Source organism: Prunus persica, chromosome G1, assembly GCF_000346465.2.
Source record: "Prunus persica cultivar Lovell chromosome G1, Prunus_persica_NCBIv2, whole genome shotgun sequence".
Classification (NCBI taxonomy): domain Eukaryota; kingdom Viridiplantae; phylum Streptophyta; class Magnoliopsida; order Rosales; family Rosaceae; genus Prunus; species Prunus persica.
Genome location: NC_034009.1, coordinates 33,728,814 through 33,752,807, shown reverse-complemented (window position 1 = coordinate 33,752,807; position 23,994 = coordinate 33,728,814). Strand labels below are relative to the sequence as shown.

The window sequence follows — 23,994 nt, the reverse complement described above, 5'->3', positions numbered from 1 at the left end:
GGGTTGGGTAAGGCATGCATCACCGTGTCACACTGACGATTGATGTATTTGTATTAATTTGAAGATTTTTGGCATCTAATATTGTTAAAAATATGCACGGGATGACGGGACCATGGGAGTCATTTTCACCCCTCAAATGTCAAATTACATATATTTGTACACTCTACACACCAAGGCTACGATCGATATACCATCAGATCAGGCCATACCCATATGTCAGTTGTTTCAACTTATATATATCTGATAATAAAAACAAGAGGCTCCAAAAGTATTATTCCTGCAAGTGGGTTGTTGTTCTTGTGTGTTGTGTTCACATGCAAAATAAGGCTGTGTGCTCTTCCACAAGATTTCATTTATCAGCCAAGACTTCCAGTGAGTACGATCTATTTTTAAGATCAAAACACAATCATGGGACAGATAAAACAGGAGACAACTTCCTTCTCATGTCTTGTCGGTTTGCTGAGGCATATTGCAGTGATTTGTCTGGGTGTGCTGCGTGCATGTAAGATTGAAGACGGCACATGTAAGCGTAATGTACAAAGAAATTAAGAGCGAAAACGAGATAATAAAACAGTTAACCCTATATGCTGTAGAAATCAATCGATATATTTTATATTATACAGGATGGAATAAATTCCAACAGGAAGCTCGTGTGTATGTATGACATTCATGTGAATAATAAGATCTGCGTCTCTTCTCCAATACCTAAAGATATATTGGTAATGAGAGAGAGAGAGAGAGAGAGAGAGAGGTGGGATGAGGTTCTGTCTCTGACTCTGAGAATAGATGAGTAATTGAAAAATTGTGCAGCCGTTTACAGAACATGACGATTGTCGATTTCGAAAGGAAAAAAGTGATAGGTTTGTTTGTCTGCAAATAAGAGACTAGCTAATAACTACTAGTGGATCACGGACGGGTAACTGACGCCTTTTCAGGATTCGCACGCAACACAGGTCACGGGTAAGTGTTCATAATCATATGGGCCAAAGTTCCATTGTCGTTTCAAATTAAAGCCACCTTTCACTTACCCCAACCCAATAAGTCATATATAACATAATATACAAGTCATTTCCTATTTCGTTCATTATCAAGGGCTGCTGACATGTGAAAAATTTCACGAGTTAACTAGGAGACAAGAGCTTCAATTATCAGGACTAGTTCGTTCATCTACCTAGTTGTTGTTGGTCCATTGTGGTCTGCTAGCTGTTTTCAGATGAATTATCGCGTTGTGTTGTAAAATGAGTCCTATCGAGCTATGGATGGTACAAGTCTATCTTATCGCTGCAAAACAATCACTACAAGCCATAACTTGGGTCCGGTTCCTATAATGGGCTCTGTAGATGACAATAATGGAGTCATTCTATAGCGAGAGCCTAATATATGCTCCTTAAGCGAGATCTGAGATCCTAATTCTTAAGCATTAGATCATGCAACCAATGATCTAACCAATTTGATCAAACCGTTTATCTCTAGATCATGCAACCAATGATCTAACCAACTTGATCAAACCGCTAAAGAGAGAAGGCCTCACGGGATGATGAATTGGGCTTTATTAAGAACCAGAAATTGGGAGCCTGATCAATTGGGCTGACCCATTAAGAATGCTGCAAACACAACGCTTCAACTTTCACCAACCCAACAGATCTGTGATCATAATTGCATTTGGTTTCTGGATAATAACGATGGAAATTACAACAAAACAGGTGTAATTCCAACCAGCACACGTTTTCTGCAACGCCGATTGACATATCGAACACGCAAGCTCATGAAGAAAAACAGAAAAGCATATTGATGGGCAAAATTATAGTCTTATATGTATCAACAACCTGAAGTTCGAAAGCAAATACAACAATTTGGGAAGATTTATGCCCAAAAGCTCAATAAATGCTTTACTTCTATACAGAAACAAGTATCAAATGGCTGCTGCTCTAAAACACCTAATTATCTAAGAAATTAATATGAAAACAAACTGAACATATTTAAGCACGTTCGCCACGGATGCGCCTAGCAAGCTGAATGTCCTTGGGCATGATTGTCACCCTCTTGGCATGGATGGCGCACAGGTTGGTGTCCTCGAACAGACCCACCAAGTAGGCCTCTGCAGCTTCCTGAAGCGCAAGCACAGCATGACTCTGAAACCTGAGGTCGGTCTTGAAGTCTTGAGCGATTTCACGAACCAGGCGTTGGAAAGGCAGCTTGCGGATCAGAAGCTCAGTACTCTTCTGGTACTTGCGAATTTCACTGTGTACATCAAAACAGAGGATTTTAATTGAATTAGGGCACGATTCAGATATTGAAATTCAAGAACAGGAACGTCAAATTAGAGAAAACACTTACCGAAGAGCAACGGTTCCAGGGCGGTAACGGTGAGGCTTCTTGACTCCACCAGTTGTTGGTGCTGATTTCCTAGCAGCCTTTACAAAATTAAAACGAAACACAACCAAAATTAGATCCAAGAATTTGATTATCAATTATAATTTTCCATCTAGCCAAACGGCCTACTTTGAAACCATAACGAAACGCACCTTGGTGGCGAGTTGTTTCCTCGGAGCCTTACCACCGGTTGATTTGCGAGCAGTCTGTTTGGTACGAGCCATTTCTTCACAAATTAATCACAAAATTCGCAGAGAACCTGAAATCAGAGTCACAACGAACCGATCAGAAATGAAAAATGGGTGATGAGAAGTAGAAAGGAATTGGGGGATTATGTGGCTTTCGAAATCGAACCTTTCGAAATGAACGAGGCTAGGGTTTTAGATCTTCACAATTATCAGGAGATTTGAGGGGACAAGATTGAAATGATGCGAATGAGAGAGAAAGAAAGGAAGTACAGGTCCTTATATATGTAGGACGTTTGATTGGGAGAGTCGGTTGAAACGTGGACTTGGGAGTTTTCAACATTGAATCCGATTTGGAGAAGGAAAAGGTCTAAATCCGCGTGCTTTGTCCCTGATTGGCTGGGTTATTGAGGCACGGATTGCCAACGTGGACGGGTTGTGTTTCTTTTCTGAGAGTATTTCAGAACGAGTCTTGGGAAGGAAACTCGGACGAGTTGGTATAACAGTCGCAACTTACAACGACTTGTCGTGTCCGAAAGTAAAGTGTTTGTTTACCCACGTCTCACGTGACTTGTCCACCGTCCACTTTTGTCGTCCACTAGGCGACTTTGTCAGCAACAAACAAAGGACATGCCGTTTAACGATTCCACACGGTCGAAATCTTCTCGACCCAATTTCCTTCACCCCGCAAAATTGAAGAGTTTGGTGGCTTGATGGAGGGTAACAACAAGAAGGGGTACGCGTGGGCAATCTCAGCCGGCCTGAACGCCGCTCTGGCTGCCGTTTCGGCGAAGCTCATCACTCCTCAGGTGCCTTTCCCTTGCACACTTGATGAATTTTAGACCGTTGGATTTACATCGCAAAATCCTGCTTGATTTGTAATTGTTTTGTTTTGGGGTCAACGAAAGCTTGATTTGTAATTGTTATTGTTTGAACAGATTGTTAGGTATGGTTTGGTGATATTGTTCAATGCGACAATGTGGGGATGTTATGTGAACAGCCTGAAAGCTCTGTCTTCTCTGCAAGCTACTGTCACAAATTTTGCTGCAAACTTCCTGTCTTCTGGTCTAGCTGGATACTTTTTGTTCCAAGAACCGTTATCTTTTCAGGTAAATCAATACGTGCTGATGATATTGGACCAACTCACACCGATTTGTTTATTTTCATATGCTTTCTTAGTATATGCTTCTGAGTCACTTATACGATGCATTGCTTTTGATTTTGAATGTGAAGCAACGAATGACATTGTTAAATGGTGGTTTTCATTCCGGTTTCGGAGCGCTACAAATGTGATTGCTTTGCTATTATGCATTTCTGTTGCTGCATATAAATTATCCTTGACTTGTTTCTTTTGCATATCTGATTATGAGAAGGCTTGTTTGACAGTGGTTTGCAGGTGCCCTGCTCATTGTAGTTGGTTCATTCGTACTTAGTAAGTCAAGTATTGAGAAGAAGGCCCATACGCATTAACATTTCTGCATTTCACTTCACCCTTGTAGTTGAGATATCAGATAACTCTAGATTTCCATTTCTTTCCTCTTCCGATAAAAGTAAGGAGACAGAAGAGATTTTCTGAGAATGAGTTTTATATCTAAACAGTGAAAGAATGAGTTTTATGCTTATTGTCATTCTTCTTCCCTCCAACAGAAAAGTTGCAATCCTTTCAAATTAATTGGTTTTATTATGCAGTCCTATAAACATATGATTTTGTTTCAATCTTGTACTTAACCGCATTATTTCATTTTATACTAGTTTAAGTTTTGTGTGGGTATAATGCTATGCCAATCCTCCCCCCACCACAAAAGAAGAAACAGAATCACACATATACATTGGCCATGTCACATTTCTCCTTTTACCACACGAGCGGACGAGCCCATGAAAATTAATGATGATGGTCGAATCTCTATGCCACGCCACATTGAATTGGACGGCACCTTTTGGGTTAATTCAAAGCGAAAGAGCTCTTGTTTTTCCCTTGGAGACATCAAACAGTAAAATATTTAAGACTTAATTGTAGCAATATTCTTTGAATATGTGTTTGATTCGTATTTTGATCATTGAATTTGGAAAATGACTGCTCTTGTCCAACCACTCCAATTTTGTTAGCATCATGGTCCTATGTTAGATTTTCTATTAAATTTTGGAGCAAATTAGTCATTTCAAGTCCAACGTGCCACCACCTCTTTGTACCCAAACGAGTTCACAACATCCACAACCTCCTCCATCTTCCTTCCCTTACCTCACCCAACCTCAACTCCACCACCACCCATCCCCCGAAACCACCTACGTTAACAGCCACAATCCTTCAAAATCCCACACGACCCCACTCCATTGAGACCATTCAATTCCTCCTTGACTTATGAACCGTATACCCATTATTGATCCCTCGACCTTCAAATCCAACACAAAGAGGAAAACGAAGGAGGTGGTGGGCAGCAAAGTGGAAGAAGAAGACTGGTGCGCATGAAAATATGGTTTCGTCCTTGAGAAAGAACATAAAAATGTTAGCGTGTCTTGTGGACCACTGACTTACTTTCCTTACACACCAAGGATTCCTATTAGAATTGTAATTGATTTACTTAAATTACTGATTTCCTACTGTAAATAGAAATATGCATTTATTATTTACTTGGACATTAAAGCTCCGTTGTATTACAAATATGACATCTTGCAAGAAGAGTAATATACGGAAAATTCCTACAAACAAATATTCTTTCATAGTTCTTATATTTTAGAATAGTATCAGAGCGGCAATCTTGGGATTGCTAACTCTAGTTTCTAAACCCTGGCAGCCACCATGGGGGAGGATGACTCTCCTAATCTTCATGGCGATAGCACCACTGCTTCCTCTTCTCCTTCTGAACCAATCATAGCCGAGCTGAGTGCCCAAGTGGCTCAACTCCTAAAGATGCAAACTCTACCTAGACGACCCCGAACTTAACTCAGACGACGACCTCGAACTCAACCTAGATGGATGACACTAACTATGCCCTATGGTCCCAAGTTTTCAAGATGTATAACTCTAGAAAAGACAAATTGGGATATATTAATGGCGATCTTCCACAACCCCCTCCGACTGCTCTAACGTTTCCCAACTGGTGCACCGAGAACTCCATCGTGAAGGGATGACTCATCAAATAAAACTCACTTGTGCACCATTGACTTACTTTTCTTACACATGAAGCTTCTGTTGCACATATCGGCATTAGTTGTTGGATGGCACCAACTATGCCTTATGGTCTCAAGTTGTTGAGATGTATAACTGTGGCAAAGACAAATTGGGATATATTAATAGAAATCTTCCACAACCTCTTTCGATCGCTCTAACGTTTCCTCGCTGGCGCACTGAGAACTCCATCGTAAAGGGATGTCTCATCAAATAAAACCCACTTGTGAACCATTGACTTACTTTCCTTCCACACCAAAGATTCTGATTATAATTATAATTGATTTACTTTAATTCCTGATTTCCTACTGTAAATAAAAATAAGAATTTATTATTTACTTGGCCACTGATACACAAAAAATTCATACAAACAAATATTCTCTCATAATTCTCATATTTTAATTTTAAAAAATACTAATTTTTCCTAAGTTTGACATAAAATGTAACATATGACTAGCTAATGAAAGTAGAGTTGAGAAACTACGGCATCTCTTTTTCAAATTCAATTACCAATATGAGAATCGAACATGAAGTTAAGAACTATTGCTACAATTAAGCCAACATTTAAAAACTCTCAAATGCTCTTGGTTAATTGGCGCGAGTTAGTGCGTGCAAGAGGCTAATTAGATGCTAAATAAGACGACCTCATGTGCGCGTAAGAGACTAGCAAATACCAAATAAAACCCGCTTTATAATTTTTTCAATTTAATTAGTAGACAGAGGGAAAAAGTATATAAAAAAACAAAAAGAAAAAAAATGTAAGAGAGGTAAAACCCCACCCTCACACCACTAGTACTCTACTACAAGTCTGTCTACATCTACATCCTCTCTCTATGTGTCTGATGAGAGAGCACAAAAAGTTGAAAATTCTTCTTCTATCTGACTATTCCCCTTGCACGGGTTATCATCGTCTTCCGCGAAAACCAGGGTTTCTCCAAACTCTCTCAGTCTCTCGCCGTCTCTGGTAAGCTCTGATTTCTTTCTTCCTCTTCTTCCATGCCGATTTTCTTCCTCTTCTTCCATGCCGATTTTCTTCCTCGTGGATTATGTTTTGGTCTCTTTTGTATCCATCACAACCGTCTTTAGTTTTTCAGTAATTGAACGTGGTTTTAGGTTGTGCTTTTAGAGCAGCTTCGAATTTGTGTGGCGTCAGCCGCTGTATGCTTGATTTTGGTTGCGATTGTCTTTTCACTCTGCAAATGAAGCTTGCTGTGTGACCGGATTGGAGATTTTGAATTTCTAGGGTTTTTAGTTCTGCTGGTTAGGAACTGAAGTTTTTTGAAGCTGCAGTTCTTACGGATTTTGAATATTTGATTATAGTCTTCGTCTAAGAATTGATTGAATGTTGCAGAATCGGTTTGTGTGTTGACCAGAGGACGAAGTCAATTTTAAGTTCGTTCTTCTATCTTGACTAGTCCAATGGAACGTTGGTTTAGTACAATCTGTAATAGCACCTCCTCTTGAATAAGTCGTAAGAGTTAAGTTCATTTTAAGTGCCTGCGATTGATCAATATGTTCTGTAAATCAATTGAAGTAAAAAAGTCATGACTGATTTCAAACAAGTATATTGATTTCGTAGTTGATCCATGACTGTCAGAGTCGGTTTAGACTTTATTCTGTAGTTGATGACCTGTTTTCTGAAAATGTATCTTGTGGGCTTCTCCTACATATTTGTGCTACATCCGAAATCTGAACTTTTTTTCTTTTGGACATCAACTGCAGGGTATGTAGCCCCAATGTTGGTTTCGTGTTTAACCAGCTGAGCTGAGCATTATACTTGTGTTGGAGGTGTAAAACTATTGTCTGGAACTGTTGCTATTTGCAGATTTCAGATGGATGATAGTGGGCATCGTGAAAATGGAAGAATCAAAGCAGAGCAGTATAAAGCAGCTCAGGGTCAGGTATCCGCAAACAATTTTCTGAACACAGCTACATAAAGATAATATGATGTGAACTAGCACATATAAACTCTTTCATGAAGTATTCAGTACTCAGTATATGCAATTTCACTTGAGAGGCATATCTGATGAAATTTTGTATCTCTCTGTTTGTTTTAGTGGTTGATGCAACATCAGCCATCAATGAAACAGATAATGGCCATAATGGGTGAAAGAGATGCAGCTATTCAAGAAAGAAATTTGGCATTTTCTGAGAAAAAAGCTGCCCTTCAAGAGCGAGACATGGCATTCCTGCAGCGAGATGCCGCAATTGCAGAACGGAATACTGCCATTATGGAACGAGACAATGCCATTGCAAATCTTCAGTACCGGGAAAACTCCTTGAATAATGGTAATGTATCTTCTTGTCCACCAGGATGCCAAATTTCACGTGGGGTCAAACATATGCACCACCCGCAGCAGCATGTGCATCATCCTCCTCACATGAATGAAGCTTCTTATGGTACAAGGGATATGCACACGAGCGATTCCGTCCCAATGCCACCTGATGCTTCTTTGCCTACAAAGTCACGACAGCCCAAACGACCTAGGGAACCCAAGACAATGGCACCAAATAAGAAAACCTCAAAATCTCCCAGGAAAGTGAAGAGGGAGAGTGAGGATTTAAATAAGATGACATTTGATAAATTACACGAGTGGAAGGGCAGTCAGGATATGGGTGGCGGAGGTGATGATGTTAACAAACACTTGGTTGTGTCAAAGTCTGATTGGAAATGTCAGGACCTGGGATTGAATCAGGTTGCATATGATGAGTCAACCATGCCAGCACCGGTGTGCTCATGCACCGGTATCCTGAGGCAGTGCTACAAGTGGGGGAATGGGGGTTGGCAATCCTCATGTTGCACTACTACAATGTCAATGTACCCATTGCCGGCAGTGCCCAATAAGCGACATGCCCGAGTAGGTGGCCGAAAGATGAGCGGCAGTGCCTTCAACAAGCTACTTAGCCGGCTTGCAGCTGAAGGCCATGATCTGTCAAACCCAGTTGATCTCAAGGATAACTGGGCCAAGCATGGAACAAATCGCTACATCACAATCAAGTAGACCTGGAGAAAGTTTAAATTCAGTAGAGGTACAGACAGGTAGGGGGAGGGGAACATAGTGATCACATCATGTATGCATTTCAAATTTTCTTTTCAGCTCGGTGGCGGGGAAAATAATGATTTGATAATCAGCAGTTGAAGTAGTTGGGTTTGGGAACGTTCAATGCCAGCTATAGCCTCTTCAACGATGATAAAGGATTTTCTCTATTCTTTTTTCCACATTAGAAATGGCTGAATGGGTTGATAATGCAGTGAGATTTTCTGGAAGGCAAAGGCTCGGTAAACAATGGCCATTTCTAATCGTCTTGGTTAGTAGCGTGGAGGACTTAAATCTTGCCCTTTCAAGTAAATTTAGGGGGCTTCTGTCCTGTATTTGTAAAACCTTATTTCAACAGAACAAATTATTTTTCTGTTGTCAATTATCTAAGAGCACTTCGTCCATAATTATCTTTCTTTTCTTTTTTTTTGCATATTTGTAATTCTTTTAGGTTCTTTACAGAGTTCTCATTCCAGTATGTGCTTAATTTTTAGGCATATTTGGTAATTCCAGTAGAACTGTTCCTTCCATTACTATGTGAATTCTCACTTTAGTCCTTGGACGGTCGGGCCAATGTAGCAATTTGCTAGGTTAATTTAGACCAAACCCCACAAGAAAGGTACACCAACTTGGTAGCAAAGCAACTATTATATGAAATTTGATTTTTGCAACGAAATCTTATGCAAGGAAAAAGGAAAATAAGAAAAACTTTTAAGAGCTGTGTCAGATAACATTTCTTCAGCATCCAAAAGTCAGACAGGGATAACTGTTAATATTGTGATCTCATCATACACAGCACTTCATCAGAAAAAGATTACAGAAAAAAAACAATGAGTAATTCATTCAAAATATAAAAATAAGAAGTAAAAGCAAAAGTTTTTTTTTCTGTCATAAAAAACTACAACAAAATTCAATAACTTGAACACAGCCTCAGACCGTCCTAGTTCATGATAATTTTTATCAACATAAACGCAAATTTTTATTTGCTTCTGTCAATATAACATAGTCATCACCGGCAAAACATTCCACGAAGAAAATAATGTGTTAAAAACGCCTTTCAAAACTCGAAAAGAAATAACAGATGTTTAAAACTTCTTACACCTATGAACAATCGGCAACGGAAGATTAAAGGTGTGAAATATAAACGAAGAGAGTGAGAAACGCGAGAGAAATCGAGAGAGGCATCAGATCTTCCTATTCAATTAAGAATGAATCAAAATGCCCAAATCGAAATCCGAGCATTCAGCAACTGAAAATGTTCATCAATTGGCCTCACTGATTTCGTTGAATTACAAAATAGAAAACCGACAATAAGAAAAGAGATAATAAGGCGGCGCAACAGCAGAACACAAAAAAGACACAACAGCACCGAGAGAAACTCGAGGCTGAGGAGCGAGAGAATACGGCTACTGTGAGCCCTAGGGTTTTACAGTTCTACTGAAAGCCACCCCCTTCGACTCGTTTATAAAAGATTTCGGGAGAGGGTTTGGGTTTGGGAACTTCGATCGGACGGCTGCGATTTAAGATGTTTTCAGTAGTGGGCTTCGAACGTCTTGTATGGAAATGAGAATGATTGGGCCACGAGATACAAGGTTCATTGGTAAATAACTGAACGTCATTACACTTAGGCCCAAACAGATACCAAGCACCCAAATTGAAGTATATTTTATAAGCCCGAAAATATTATATATTTTAAATACAGCCCGAAAAGAGTATTTGTTTAACGAACGAAGATCAAAATGTGTTAGGCACTTCAAATATATACATTTTTTTTTTCAATCAATTTTAATAATCCAACGTATGTGGTGAGTAGTGTTCGTCTGTTAAAATTATATTGCCTGACTGTGCATTTTCAGCTCGTATTATGATAAAAATATAATTAATCAAGGGCGCGGTTCTACCCACATGGCAGGGTGGGTTGCTACCTAGCCCAAAATTTTCAAAAAAGATAAATAGCTAGATATGTTTAATTCTGTGAAAAAAATTGTTGAAATTCTATCTTTATCAAAATAAATAAATAAATAAATTATATCTCTATTTTCATTGTACTACAGAATACGCTTTACTTGTTCCATTGAAAATTTTCTCATCATGTTTTTCTTGTAGACTGAAACTTTCCTTTAAACAATTAACATTTTCTCTTTTTTCTCTTTCTTCCCGTCACTTTTCTTATTCTTATTTTTTTTCTAGTAATCTTCTTCATGATTCTCTCTTTTTTATGTGATGTGTCTCTCTTATAGAATTTGGGTTTGTTGTTATAAATTGAATTTATGGCTTGTCGAATTAGGATTTCTGAATTGAATTGAGAGTTGTGAAATAAGAGCTTTGAATTGTGAATTAAATTCCTCAATGTTGGAGAAATTATCTGATATTTTCTTTTAAGCCCAAATGGAATGATTTTTTTTTTCTTCTTTTCATATGGTTTTGTTGGGTTCAAGTGAATGTATGATATTTTCTAAGCCCAAAAGTGGTCTTCCTTTTCTTTATAAAAAAATCACATATTTAGTATTGAGTGTATGTACAGTGGGTGCCACAATTTAGAATATGTCCTTGGCCCTTAGAAAACTCTTATCGCCTCTATTCACTTATATCGTTGAGTTTAGTGTGTAAGTTTCGCCCAGCTAATTATCAAATCATGAATCCGCCACTATAATTAATTATTTAAATTCATAATATTATGACAATTATAAACATTTTAGGTTTTTTTAATTATATAATAAGCGATGGAGGGAGGATTCGAACATAAGATTTCAGATGAAGGGATAACTATTCTTAACCACTTGAGTTATAAGCCCCTTAATAAACATCTTATGTTTACTTTAACAGTTTGACAAGATAATATTTATATGCGACATTCTCACCTTGCACTAAAGTTTATTTTTAGGAAATCATTCTCACATTACACGTTTTTCTTGTTCTAATTTATTTATTTATTTTTTAAAGATATGATATATTTAAAACCTTGATAAGTACTTTTTTGGTAAATGGAATAACTTTCCTTATGTTTGAATGAAAATTCTTGCAAGATCAGAAATATAGATTAATTTCTTGATCAGTTTTTTCTTTTTGGGTATCCAATAATTGTACAAAATATTTGAAGGGTTTATTTGGAGGGTTTATTCGAGGGTGCATATCATTTTGTTTATTTTTCGGTGATCTGCTAAATTATAATTTTTTTTTCTTGTGCTGGTGACTCAATTGTAAATTTGTTTGCTTGTGGCTTTAGATTCTATCATTTCTTCACTTGATTGATTTGATTAATAAAATAAAATCTTTTGTTAATATCGTAAATAATAAAATAATCACGCACTTGTCCTCTCCTGAAGACAAGGAGAACGAGAAAAGCCGGTGATAAAGGAAGAAAAAAAAAAAAGAATATATAAAAACGCGTCTTGTAATTTCAGGCCTTGTCTGAAGTCCTGCTATGTTTACTGTCCGTGCCAAAACATTGTATTTGTAGTCAACAAAAACAAGCCAAAATCCGTGAAATCACCGCCTTTGACATTTTGATCATCGGTTCCTTGCCATTCTACTGAAACAAGCTTGGCCAGCTAGGGATTATATAACCAACCAGGTAACCAACACTAATCTGCAACCATAATCTCTCTCTTTTTCTGTCTCTTAAATCTTTATCCCATTTCAGATTTTCTAGGGTTTCATTTTAAAGTTTTGGGTTTGAGCTTTAGAGGCTTTTGATTCACATTTCAACTAGTTGGCAACTTAGCGCATGGTTTTTGTTTTGATGAATCAAGGTTTTTAGCTTTAGAGCGAGCACAGGAAGCTTAGCTAAGCTTAATGGAGGGCAGTGATGAAACTGGTAGTGTCAAGCAACGACCCAATTCAACATTTGGTTCATCATCTTTTTCGGTTCCTAAACCAAACAGCCATTTAGAGATACCCAATTTCAATTCAGCTCAAATGGGTTTGCCTATGCGCCAATCATCCCCAAGTTTGAGTCCTGAGAACAGTAAGAGGCCTGGTATACCTCCTTCACACCCCAATAACCACAATTCAATGCCTTTTTCGCATATCATGAGGCCTCAATCGGGTTCTTGGCAACTGGGTCCTCAGAATTTGAGCTCAGTGCCCTCCCATACAAGATCCTTATCTCAACCTTCGTTTTTCTCACTTAATTCTTTGCCCCCATTGAGCCCTTTGCCTTACCGCGAGCCCTCGTCTTCTTCACTCTCTGACCCAAATTCCGTTGATGTTTCTATGGATGAAACTGTTGTTAATTCTCATGCCCCGTCGCTTCGTTCTCCAGTTACTACTGACAGCAACGCATTTTGGGCTGGTGATGGCCTTCCCCCTCGCAGAGGTCACAGGCGCTCTAACAGTGATGTCCCATTAGGATTCTCAGCTGTCATTCAGTCTTCACCTCAGCTGATTCCCATTGGGCGTAGAACAAGTTTGGATGGATCAGCTTCTGGAAGAGAAAATTTGGGGATTGGCAAGCCAGTTCAGTTGGTGAAACGGGGATCAAATGGGGATAGGGATGGTAACAAAAATGCTGAGGGAATGGATGAGAGAAAATCAGGGGGAGAGGTTGTGGATGACTTGTTTAATGCATACATGAATTTGGACAACATTGAGAAAATGAACTCGTCTGGTAATGACGATAAGGATTTGGATAGCAGAGCCAGCGGCTCAAAGACAAATGGGGGTGAGAGTAGTGATAATGAAGTGGAAAGTGGTCTAAATGGAAATCGTTACAACGGGCAGAGGCCAGCTTCTGGTTTTCCGAGTGAGAAGAGGGAAGGAGTCAAGAGGACTGCTAGTGGAGATGTTGTACCAAATGTCCGACACTGTAGGAGCATTTCCATGGATAGTTATATGGAAAATTTGAATTTCGATGATGAACCACTGAAGCCCCTGCCGGCAGGCCAACAATCACCTTCCGCTTCCCTAGATGGTAACTCAGGTAAGTTCAGCATGGAGTTTGGAAGTGGTGAGTTCAATGCAATTGAGCTGAGAAAGATAATGGAAAGTGAGAAACTTGCCGAGATAGCCCAATCAGACCCCAAGCGTGCAAAGAGGTGTTGTGTTTTTAACTTCTATCCTATTATCTATTTTTTAATGGATAGCTTGTTAAGTGAATTTTCTCATATGTGATCTTTTCATCCAGGATTTTGGCGAACCGTCAGTCAGCTGCGCGTTCTAAGGAGAGGAAGATGCGATACATTGTAGAATTGGAACACAAAGTGCAAACACTGCAGACAGAGGCAACCACTTTGTCTGCTCAGTTTACCAAGTTGCAGGTAGGTATTTATTTGGGGATTTCTGATTCTAAAGTCTAGCTCTTCCCTGTTTGAAATTGAACTTCATCATATGTTCCCTGACTCTGTTTTATTTGCTTGTGTCCAGAGAGACTCTGTGGGTCTTACTAGTGAGAACAATGAGTTGAAATTTCGTCTTCAAGCTTTGGAGCAACAGGCCCAACTTAAAGATGGTATTATGCCTTTTTCTTCAGTTCTTTATATGTCTGTTGGAAACCACAGTTATCATATATTCCATTCCATATAAACTAATTTCTGTAGATTATTTCACATGAAAATTTATCAACCAAAACACATGTTGAAAGTTCAGAATGCATACATAATTGTGTTATTAGCCTTCACTAGGTTTTCCGCTATTGCATTTCTAATTTGGTTGCATATAAAGTTAGGTTTGGCCAAACAGAGGTTTCTTTGTATCTTCCCCTAGCTTATATGATTGATGTTTGAAAAACTAACAATATTGTGGTTAACTTGAAATAGATCTATTTGAATAACTACCCTTCTTCTTCTTGTGTCTCTACATGTAAATTTAACTTTATCCAGCTATAACCATTCTATTCTCATGTCTGTGATAGTCCACCTCCTTGACTATGGATTTTCATTTCAGTTCTACGAATTCCTGAAAACGCAGAAACCAGTAAACTTTTCAGTTAGTTTTAGCAATTATAACTGTGCTGCTGTATCTTGAGGAAAAATAAAAATGCTGCTGTATCTGTCTGCATGTGCTTTTCATTGTGGAAACATATTTCTACTGATCTTGATGAATGGAAGCAAAGTGAAATTTTATTCCTCCCACTTTGGTAATTATAAATGTTTCATATCAGGTGGAATTCCTAACCGTATAGATATTCCTGTAATCTGTCAATACCAAGTAAAAGAAAAACAATATTTTCGTTGAATTTTCTAGATAAAGATGCAGAATTTGCATATGAGTATCAAGTATTCTTCCAGGCTTGTGATGAAAGCGGTCTAGGATTGAAAGGAGTGGTCAAGCTTAAACATTAAGTGAATAGATCTAAGAGATTCTTCAATTACTTGATGTATTCACACAATCCTGTAGGGCAAAAGTCGATATTTTGATAGGAAGACAGAGGTTACAGTCAAATTTAACTCAGCCCTGCCCCCTGGCTGTTTGAAAGGATTAACACTTGGGTCTCTTCACTCCCTTCCCTTTCTCAAATACTTTGGTGGGTGGTAGTCAGCTTTTAGGTCCATAATTTTGTGATAGTTAGATTGCCTAAATGTTTAACCCCGGAGCTTGATTAATTAACACTTTATAAATGCAACTTTTTTAACTACTAAAAAACCCTCTAATTCGTACAGTCATATTTCATTTATGGCATATTCCTTCTTCTGATGTAGATGGGATCTGGACTGATTTTATCTTTATATTTTCTTTGGTCTCTGATGTTGCAGCTTTAAATGAGGCCTTGACTGGAGAAGTCCAGCGGCTAAAGCTTGCTGCTGCAGAGATCGGTGGAGAAGGGCACCTTTCAATTAATCAACAAATGCTCCAACTACAGCATCTCAACCTTTATCAAATGCAACAGCAGCCACAACACCAGTCTCAACAGCACACACAACAGCAGTTCATGCAGCCTCAGCAAAACAGACAACCTTCCCATCAGCAGAATGGCAATGGAAATGCTGCTGCTGCTAAGCACGAGTCAAGCGAATAGGTTGGCCAACACATACGTTGGCTTGTATTGGTTCAGTAGATTATGGGTGACAAAATTTATTTTGAAATGATGTCATATAAATCCATATATATATATATATGTCTAAATTTATTGACATAAGTATTATTGTGAAATTTATATAACTTAACCATTTTTTGGTTCATTGGGTTGGTTACTTCTGTTGTATTGAAAGTTTTACTTGGGGGAGAATCAAGTCTTGGTTAACTGGTTGTTTGTAATTTTCTAATTTTGTTTCAAATGTGGACTTTGATGTTTAGAACATATACTATATATATCTACAAGCTGGAATAACTCTAATAAGCGCAATTGTAGTCCAATTGACATTTTTAACCATCAGTTTTCATCTCAGTTACAAATTTCAATAGAAGCAATGTATAATATGAAGATTTTATGAATAATGATATGTATTTCGTTGAGTTATTTACACTAGCATCCCTTCATGTTTTTGGCTTTTTCATAAAATTCCCTAAGGTTTTAGAAATTATACGAACACTTCTTGAGGTTTCAAATTATTTTCACAAAACATTTTTTCGTTCATTGTTTGTCCAAAATCTGATGATTTTCATTTAAAAAAGGGTACTGATTTTTCTACTTCCCTTTTATCCACTTACACTCCATTTTTTTAAAATTGTATGTTCTCACTCCTCTTTGTTCACTTACACTTCATTTTATCTTATAGTAAAAAGTATTTTAAAAAACAAAATGGAGTGTAGGTGGATAAAAAAGGGAGTCGGAAAATCACTACCCTTTTAAAAATGCGTGCAAATGACAAAATCAACCTCAATGAGTGTATATGTAATATAATCTCAAAGGCTAACTTTGTCATTTTGAGAATTTTTTATATATAAAATCATCAATCTTTAGATGAAAAATCAACAAAAAAGAATTTTGTGAAAATAATTTTAAACCTCAAAGGATGTTTATGTAATTATTGAAACTTCAGAAATTTTGTGAAAAATATGAAAACCTGAAATAGTTAGAGATTATTTTAATAATTTCATATGAATGCACGAATTTAAACCAACAAATGCGGACCGAAATGGAATTTTACAGATTCGTGGAATTATGTCGGGGTTTCTAAATTGAAAGCTTAATTCTTTTGTCACATAATTGAAGTATTTAGTTAAATCATCGAAATCATGCAAAGCTTCAACTGCTCAATCCATAAACAGAAGAGTAGTACGAGTAGGGTCATTCATAAAGGCCACAGCAACCAACTGACTGAAAGAATTCTACTGCAATATTAGAGTTATTCACATGAAAAGTATTTAAAATAGAAATGAAATTAGGTTAGCCTCACGGGAAACATACGATAGGAGCCTTGATGAAAACAAAAGCAAAAGTAAAAGTTGCGAAAATGAGCGGATTAAAATACGAATAAATACGCGTAAAAGAGAAAGGCAAGCTGAAGATTTTGAGGAAAGAAAAGAAGCAGCAGCAGAAAATCTAGGGACTATTTTATTATCTACATGGCGTGCGTTCCCTTTTTATTTTATTTTTCTTTCTTTTTAATTAATTAAGCCCTGTTCTCGTAAACCCAACCAAATCCCTCCCTTTTAATATTTTCCTTTCCCATTTTGAATTAGGGTTCCATTCCTCATCCATTTCTTCCACCGTTCCTCCACACCCCAAAACCCTATGCCGTTCCCGATCTCTTTAAACTAGCCGTTGTCTCCGTTTCCCGCCAATCTCACCTTCATCCCAGCCGTTCATTATTCACCTTTTGAAAACTAGCCGTTAGATCCACCGCTTCTGGAGCCATTCCGCTGTATATTTTCCTTATTGAAGTCTTGACCGTCGGCTTTGCCGGATTTTGACCTGCAATGTCTGCGGTCCAAGTGGAGAAGAAGGTCGAGGAGGAGGAGAGTAAGAATGTAGAGAAATCGGGAGAGCTCTTGTTCTGTGGCGGTACGTCTTGGGATGTCATTGGTCGGCGCAAAGGCGCCGTCGAAGGCAACTTGATTTCTCCCACGCGCCTTCGCCCTCTCGTCGGCATCGATATCCGTTTTGTAGCCTCGGGTTGCTGTGAGTTTCCTTATCACTGCTTGTCTAACGCAGTTTGAATTTTTTTTTTGGTGGTGAATGTGATAATGATTGGTATTGGAATTGATTGTTTTGGTTGTGTAAATGTTGGCTCAGCTTCCTGCCATTGTGTGGCATTGGATGTGGAAGGGCGTTGCTATACTTGGGGACGCAATGAGGCATGATCACACTCTACTTTTGGTTTCTTTGTTTATGCTTGTGGTCTATTTCTTTTGTATTTAAGTATGAAGTTATGTTTGCAGAAGGGGCAGCTGGGTCACGGAGATTCAATTCAGCGTGATAGGCCGACTGTAGTGTCTGAACTTTCAAAGTATGTGGCTTCTCTGATGTTGAACGTATTCTTGATAAGAGTAGTTAAGAGTTAGTGTTATAGCAATGAAATATTTTGATGTCGGTGCCCCATTGTGAATCTTCAAGTTCATCATCTTTGGAGAACTCTTCAATAATTTTAAAGAAATTCTCTATTGCAGGCACAAAGTTGTTAGAGCTGCATCAGGGAGGAGTCATTCTGTAGTGATTACTGAGGATGGGTATTCTTTCGCCTTTGGCTGGAATAAGCATGGACAGCTGGGTTCCGGTTCAGCAAAAAATGGTAGGTTCTGCTTTGTAAAGTTGGTCTGATGAAATTTTAGGAACTAGCAATGAGAATCTGATGACAATTAGTTTTCTGGGATGCTTAATTGAATAATGCTTCACTAATTAAATACATCCATATTCCCTTAGTTTTCATGATGTTATACTATCTGGAACACACTATCTGGAAGAGTTTGTTTTCTGCTCTCTATGTGGACATTATGCGATGCCAATAGAAGAGCCTAATTTACTTTACAACTTGGTATTGAGTTTGTTCAGTTGAGTCTTGGATTAATGCTACGTGTTCTGTTAGTAGAAATTGTTGTAATTTCTAGTATTCAAGTCAAATTTCCACTGAGAAATAAACAACAAAGTGATCCTTTTTAACACCCTATTCCTTTTTCATGGCTCTTAATTGTACTTAGCATATTTTGTAAATCTTTGACAGTACTTGTGTGTATAACTGACAGCCTTTTGGTTACATACTTGCTTTGTGTTCTGTAGAAATTGAGAAATCCCCTGTTCGCTGTCAAGTGTCTGATGTTAAAAATACAGCTTGTGGGGCTGACTTCACGGTGTGGTTATCTTGTGTTGAAGGAGCTTCTATACTGTATGGTCTGCAGTTATGCTCGAGTTTCTTGAACTTTCGGTCAATTGCTTAATTGTCTTTGTTCTCAATTTGTTATGATTACTGGCTGAATTACAAATGTTTCTTGATTTCCAGAACTGCAGGTCTTCCACAGTATGGGCAACTTGGGCATGGTACAGATAATGAGGTATGTTTTAGGGTAGATTAATAGGTGTTTTTTGTACATTTCTTTACACCTTTATATCTTTGGACAATGTGGCCTTTACTGGTAATGGAATGCCCTGGCAGTTGTTTATGAAATTAAGCGTGAGATAAATTATGGATGTCCTTGCAGTATAATACTAAAGACAGCTCAGTGAGGCTTGCGTATGAAGCCCAGCCACGCCCTAAAGCAATAACTTCTCTGGCTGGGGAAACCATTGTGAAAGTTGCGTGCGGAACAAATCATACAGGTTATCACAATGCCTGCCCTCTCTCTCTTCCCCCTTTCCGCTGATTGCTGTATGTGTGTTTTCTGTCTGCAATATGTGTCGTTATCGTTTGCTTAATTCTTTTATTTGTTTTGGGAATACAGTGGCAGTGGATGCAAATGGCTATGTTTATACGTAAGGGCTTTTATATGGCATTACCTTTGTCTTGCTTCCAAATATTTTGATATTTGAATGTCTGCCTAACTTGCAATAATTTATGGTGAAACTCAGGTGGGGCTTTGGTGGTTATGGAAGGTCAGTACTCACTATTCATTCCCAAGCATTTGTTTTTGTTTGTTTTAAATTTTTAGAAGTGGATGAATTTTTCTTATGAATTTGTCTATTGTAATCATCTTTGTTGTCATTTTTAATTTTGATCGTCTTACCCTGCATATGACTCTGGAGTGCTGTTTATAGGCTTGGACATAGGGAGCAGAAGGATGAATGGGCTCCTCGTCGTGTTGATGTTTTCCAAAGGCAAAATCTTCTGCCTCCTGATGCAGTTTTATCAGCTGGTTCTGTGAACTCTGCATGTACTGCAGGTACCCAATTAATGTGTTACCAAGGCTCTTTCTCTCACTTGTTCTTGCTTTGGTTGCTATATCATTGTTCACGCACCTTATTAGAATACCGTTCTTATATTCTCTCATAAATTCTTATATTTTCATGAGATGTTTCTTCATGTCAATTTTTGCTCACATGTTTGCTTGCATAATTGGGTTTTTGTATTATTCGTGGTTTTCAAATTCTCTTAGCTGCCTCTCTAACAGATTTTTTCTGTTTGGAAGAAGTGGGAAGCTTATAAGCATTAAGCACAGGCCTTATGCTTTGCATAGTCACATTTGGAAGGTCATGGCACCTTACCGCATGTCAAACACCAAAACACATTTATAATTTAAATTGAAGTTAATGGAGGAGAACCTTTTCTCTTTATCAAGAGTTGATAATTGATCATTGATCTTTGTGATCACAGTAACTGCTATAATTTTTATATTTCACTACAGCCAATCACTTTTACGGTCTGGTGTTCCTCCTGATCGTCTATATTCTTTTTTCCAGGTGGAGGGCAGTTGTATATGTGGGGTAAAATTAAGACCACGGGTGATGACTGGATGTATCCTAAACCACTCATGGATTTAAGGTTTGGCTCTCATCATTAATCATCTTTAATTAGTAATGCTTTTCCTGCTCACTGTAGAAGCTTCGACTCTTCTATATCTAATGCTTGCCATTTCTGTGATATTTAATTATAATTTATATCTCCTGACTGTCATCGTTTTTGGGGGAGGGAAAGCAAACTATTTAGAGTTAGCTTGGAAGTTGTTCCTTTTCTCTTGGATTATCTTTTGAACTTTGATTTTAATTTTTTTTTTTTGTAGGGATTCATAAAAACTAAAGTTTTTGGTTTTGTTTGTAACTAAATGTGACATAATTGCTTAGAAATTTTTTCTCATCTTTGTTGACAGTGGCTGGAATTTGCGTTGCATGGATTCAGGCAATATGCACCATTTTGTTGGTGCTGATTCCTCCTGCATAAGTTGGGGTCATGCTCAGTATGGAGAATTGGGATATGGCCCTAATGGACAGAAGTATGTGATGGGTCATGATATGATATATTTATTTGTTGAGATATTTAGTCATATACCCATTCTTAGCACTAAAACTATAAATAAACCCTACACCATTTAATTTCTATAAACATACCAAAAAAAAACCCAAAAAGAGATAGCTGGCCCTATTGAGTGTTTTGGGCCTTTTTATGAGTTTTTGGGTTGGGTTTGTTTTAAGAAATTAATGGCAGTTTTGTAATTTAAAAGAAGTTAAGAGCCTTTTTGTTATGTTGTAAATGGGTTTTGGCTGTGTTTCTAAAGTCCATTTCATATAGGGTTTTTTTATAATTTGAGCTCCTATATTAGGTATATTAGTGAATCTCCCTCATTTGTTTTGAGGTCTCTTTTCCCTTTCTTAATCGTTGGTTTTTTGTTTTGGCTGCTTAGGTCTTCTGCAGTACCCAAAAAAGTGGAAATTCTTGACGGTATGCATGTTATGAGGTGTGTATTTGTTTTTGTATTGTCTTGTTTACATTCTTAATGTACCATAAGCTTCAATTACAAGTTCCCGTGCATAATGATGGAGGATTCTACAATGTAGTGTTGCATGTGGTATGGGCCATTCCATGGTTATTGTTGACAGAACAAATGTTGGTGACCGACTTGACCAGGTAACTCAAAATTGGTCGTCTTTTCTTCTTTTTGTTTAATGTGGGATTCCAGTATCTTGAATCCCAGTTATATGCAGAATGTAGAACTAATTACGATTGAATTCCATCTCCATCTTGTTTAAGTTTAATGCAAGGCTGCTCTCTAACTTATATCTTTTTGGCAGCTTGATGTATATGATGGCAAAGCTTCTGTTGAAGGTATGCTGACTTCAGTGGTTGCAATGTGTATTTCATTCATCCTAGATCTGTTGGTCCCAGAAGAGTTGGTTCAAACTCAGTGAAGCTGTAAAGTTAAATCTTGTTTCTTGATTTGTTGCATTAATCTTGTTGCAGGGAGTGAGGAACCTTTGAGTGGCCCTCCAGTTTCTAAGCAAACCCCTAAAAAGGGTGCTTCTAAGGCAACTCAGAATTCCAAGAGGAAGAAGTCAAAAGATTCTTCTGATTCGGAAGAAGAAGACGACAATGATGGCGACAGTGAGGACGAAGACAGTGATGAAAGTGATGAACAGGTCAATGGCAGGACAGAACCTAAAAGGCAACGGGGAGGGAAGGCTTCTGGTAGAGGTCGAGGCAATGGTGCTAAAAAGGCAGCACCAGCAGAGGGAAAAGGCGCTGGGCGTGGACGGGGCCGCCCTCCTTCCGCAAATAAAAGCCCAAAGCCCGCACAAGGGAAGACTGGTACGGGTAAGAGAGGAAGGCCTCGCAAGTGATAAGTTGTATTCTCGCAGTGGGCCCAGTCAAAACCGGAAATTTTGTTCTCTCAATGTAGAGAAGTATACTTTTATTGCCATGTGGCGCGCTCTTTATCTGGCGCCACTTTCAATTGTTTAAATGTTTTTTTTTATTGTTTGCATTCACTTCAAATATTATGTGATTTAACTGATTGAAAACTGTGGACTGAAACAAACACTCTGCTTTTTTAACATCCGGCTGAAATGAAAGAACGTGAGTGATATATCTTGTCCCAAAGTTGTATTTGATTGACATTTTCTCTAATCTTCTTCTTCTTGTGCAGTGTTTTGTTTAAATAAATAAATAGCTTATCAAGTGTAAATAAAATTTCTTTTAAAGAAATAGGGCTTAATTAGGACGAAGATCAAAATGGGCCGTCTGTGAATTCGGGGAAAAAGTTTCCTGGCATGGGGATGCCAAGTCAGAAAACCCATTTCATATCCCAATCCAATAAGATTGTGCCATATGTCCAATATGCACAGTACATCTCTTCTCCCGGTGCAAAGCAAAGTTCCCTTTTTTATTTTTTTTTATTTTTTATTTTTATTTTTTATATATATATATATGTTCTTTTTCCCCAAAAACAAACCTCACGGCTGTCACTGCAAGATTGTAACCACTCAAGAAAAATTCAAGAATTCATCTCAATCTTTCATGATACTCAAATTTTCAAGTGTACAAAAGTTCATTTGAATGAACATAAAATTCAAAACCTTTTAATTATTCCAAACCCTTGGTTCAAATCCAAGCAAAATCCCCAAACTTACACTTAGATTTCCCCAAACAAAACTTAATTCAAGTTTCCGTCTAATTTCACGTCAACAAGAAACCCATGGTAGAACTTTCATTTTAATCATTGTCGACCTGCTGGTTTGCATGACCTTCTTGATGGCATCCATGGGAACAACAGTGAGGAACCACTGGTTTCTCTGGGTTTTTTGTTTGAATGTGTTGAATTCGAGTGGGAGAGAACGAAAAACTTGGACCTTTTCTTGAACAGTTTCAGTTGATCTTACAGTGGAAGGCCGGATTCTGCGAGTGTATGAGGAGAGAAAATGAAAAAACTGAGCTTTGCTTTCAACTAGCAGGAGAGAGATGGCTTTGCGAAGATTGGGCAGGTGGCACAATCTCATTGGATTGGGATATGAAATGGGTTTTCTGACCTGGCATTCCCGTGCTAGGAAAGTTTTTCTCGTGAATTTGGTCTAATTATTTTGACACGTCATGGACAAAGGGAGTTTGTGGTGTGATGAGCTTCTAGTCTAATAATGTTTTGGCTTAGAATATTGAGTGGAGAGGGGAGGGACCATCAAGCACTCATGTTTGCTTGTAAAGTCAAGGAATAGGAAAGCTGTGAGCCCCCAAGCATCAATAGCCTTCAACGTATTGCAGAATACTAAACACTGACCTCACTCACTCCATATGCTACAAAGCTTGTTGGGCATGGATTAAAGCTAGACGAGCCTAACAGGCCCCATCTTTCATAATGATTGCAACTTTATGTCCATATAAGAGGAAACACATGATGAATAGTTCAAACCCAAGAAACCCTCAAGATCCCACTCTTTTAAGCTATGTGAATTATCTAAGGCCAAAATCGATAGACATGGCTAGACCGCAAAGAGCTT

The 23,994-nt window shown here is 38.1% G+C and overlaps 5 protein-coding genes across 8 annotated transcripts; 4 read left to right on the top strand and 1 right to left on the bottom strand.

Annotated features, from left to right (window-relative positions):
- Positions 1,767–2,873, bottom strand: LOC18794008 (histone H3.3). The gene is made up of 4 exons (XM_007223739.2): positions 2,728–2,873; positions 2,526–2,632; positions 2,338–2,414; positions 1,767–2,241 (listed from the first exon to the last, which is right to left on the bottom strand). The coding sequence occupies exons 2-4, from the start codon at positions 2,595–2,597 to the stop codon at positions 1,980–1,982; spliced, it is 411 nt and encodes a 136-aa protein (XP_007223801.1). The 5' UTR covers positions 2,598–2,632; positions 2,728–2,873; the 3' UTR covers positions 1,767–1,979.
- LOC18789018 lies at positions 3,138–4,315 on the top strand. 2 transcript variants are annotated; one of them, XM_020554623.1, is made up of 3 exons: positions 3,138–3,367; positions 3,497–3,667; positions 3,955–4,042. In XM_020554623.1, the coding sequence occupies exons 1-3, from the start codon at positions 3,272–3,274 to the stop codon at positions 3,970–3,972; spliced, it is 285 nt and encodes a 94-aa protein (XP_020410212.1). In that variant the 5' UTR covers positions 3,138–3,271; the 3' UTR covers positions 3,973–4,042. The 2 variants fall into 2 exon arrangements, with proteins under 2 accessions (XP_020410212.1, XP_007227678.1); XM_007227616.2 differs by having other exon boundaries at positions 3,155–3,367; positions 3,945–4,315.
- LOC18788329 (protein BASIC PENTACYSTEINE6) lies at positions 6,248–9,169 on the top strand. 2 transcript variants are annotated; one of them, XM_007222465.2, is made up of 3 exons: positions 6,248–6,688; positions 7,550–7,625; positions 7,782–9,169. In XM_007222465.2, exons 2-3 carry the CDS (start codon positions 7,557–7,559, stop codon positions 8,724–8,726), a joined length of 1,014 nt encoding a protein of 337 aa, XP_007222527.1. In that variant the 5' UTR covers positions 6,248–6,688; positions 7,550–7,556; the 3' UTR covers positions 8,727–9,169. The 2 variants fall into 2 exon arrangements, with proteins under 2 accessions (XP_007222527.1, XP_020409872.1); XM_020554283.1 differs by having other exon boundaries at positions 6,249–6,688; positions 7,447–7,625.
- On the top strand, positions 12,068–16,038 carry LOC18789597 (transcription factor RF2a). The gene is made up of 5 exons (XM_007221737.2): positions 12,068–12,336; positions 12,515–13,798; positions 13,888–14,020; positions 14,127–14,211; positions 15,455–16,038. Exons 2-5 carry the CDS (start codon positions 12,558–12,560, stop codon positions 15,715–15,717), a joined length of 1,722 nt encoding a protein of 573 aa, XP_007221799.1. The 5' UTR covers positions 12,068–12,336; positions 12,515–12,557; the 3' UTR covers positions 15,718–16,038.
- Positions 17,131–22,603, top strand: LOC18788469 (protein RCC2 homolog). Of its 2 annotated transcripts, none has more exons than XM_020555313.1 (16): positions 17,131–17,763; positions 17,878–17,939; positions 18,024–18,091; positions 18,252–18,373; positions 18,859–18,976; positions 19,079–19,130; positions 19,278–19,395; positions 19,518–19,548; positions 19,645–19,668; positions 19,831–19,955; positions 20,473–20,554; positions 20,880–21,002; positions 21,411–21,464; positions 21,565–21,634; positions 21,799–21,832; positions 21,968–22,603. In XM_020555313.1, exons 1-16 carry the CDS (start codon positions 17,562–17,564, stop codon positions 22,342–22,344), a joined length of 1,662 nt encoding a protein of 553 aa, XP_020410902.1. In that variant the 5' UTR covers positions 17,131–17,561; the 3' UTR covers positions 22,345–22,603. The 2 variants fall into 2 exon arrangements, with proteins under 2 accessions (XP_020410902.1, XP_007223148.1); XM_007223086.2 differs by having other exon boundaries at positions 17,161–17,763; positions 18,859–18,964; positions 21,968–22,589.

Coding starts and splice junctions, on each gene's coding strand:
- LOC18788469 (XM_020555313.1), top strand. CDS start 17,562: ATGTCTGCGGTCCAAGTGGAGAAGAAGGTCGAGGAGGAGGAGAGTAAG. Junction 18,977..19,078: donor TCTATACTGTATGGTCTGCA/GTTATGCTCGAG, acceptor CTTGATTTCCAG/AACTGCAGGTCTTCCACAGT. Junction 19,956..20,472: donor GAACTCTGCATGTACTGCAG/GTACCCAATTAA, acceptor TCTTTTTTCCAG/GTGGAGGGCAGTTGTATATG.
- LOC18794008 (XM_007223739.2), bottom strand. CDS start 2,597: ATGGCTCGTACCAAACAGACTGCTCGCAAATCAACCGGTGGTAAGGCT. Junction 2,415..2,525: donor GGAAACAACTCGCCACCAAG/GTGCGTTTCGTT, acceptor AATTTTGTAAAG/GCTGCTAGGAAATCAGCACC. Junction 2,242..2,337: donor CCTGGAACCGTTGCTCTTCG/GTAAGTGTTTTC, acceptor TGATGTACACAG/TGAAATTCGCAAGTACCAGA.
- LOC18788329 (XM_007222465.2), top strand. CDS start 7,557: ATGGATGATAGTGGGCATCGTGAAAATGGAAGAATCAAAGCAGAGCAG. Junction 7,626..7,781: donor ATAAAGCAGCTCAGGGTCAG/GTATCCGCAAAC, acceptor TGTTTGTTTTAG/TGGTTGATGCAACATCAGCC.
- LOC18789597 (XM_007221737.2), top strand. CDS start 12,558: ATGGAGGGCAGTGATGAAACTGGTAGTGTCAAGCAACGACCCAATTCA. Junction 13,799..13,887: donor GACCCCAAGCGTGCAAAGAG/GTGTTGTGTTTT, acceptor CTTTTCATCCAG/GATTTTGGCGAACCGTCAGT. Junction 14,021..14,126: donor CTCAGTTTACCAAGTTGCAG/GTAGGTATTTAT, acceptor GCTTGTGTCCAG/AGAGACTCTGTGGGTCTTAC.
- LOC18789018 (XM_007227616.2), top strand. CDS start 3,272: ATGGAGGGTAACAACAAGAAGGGGTACGCGTGGGCAATCTCAGCCGGC. Junction 3,368..3,496: donor CGAAGCTCATCACTCCTCAG/GTGCCTTTCCCT, acceptor TTGTTTGAACAG/ATTGTTAGGTATGGTTTGGT. Junction 3,668..3,944: donor AAGAACCGTTATCTTTTCAG/GTAAATCAATAC, acceptor CTTGTTTGACAG/TGGTTTGCAGGTGCCCTGCT.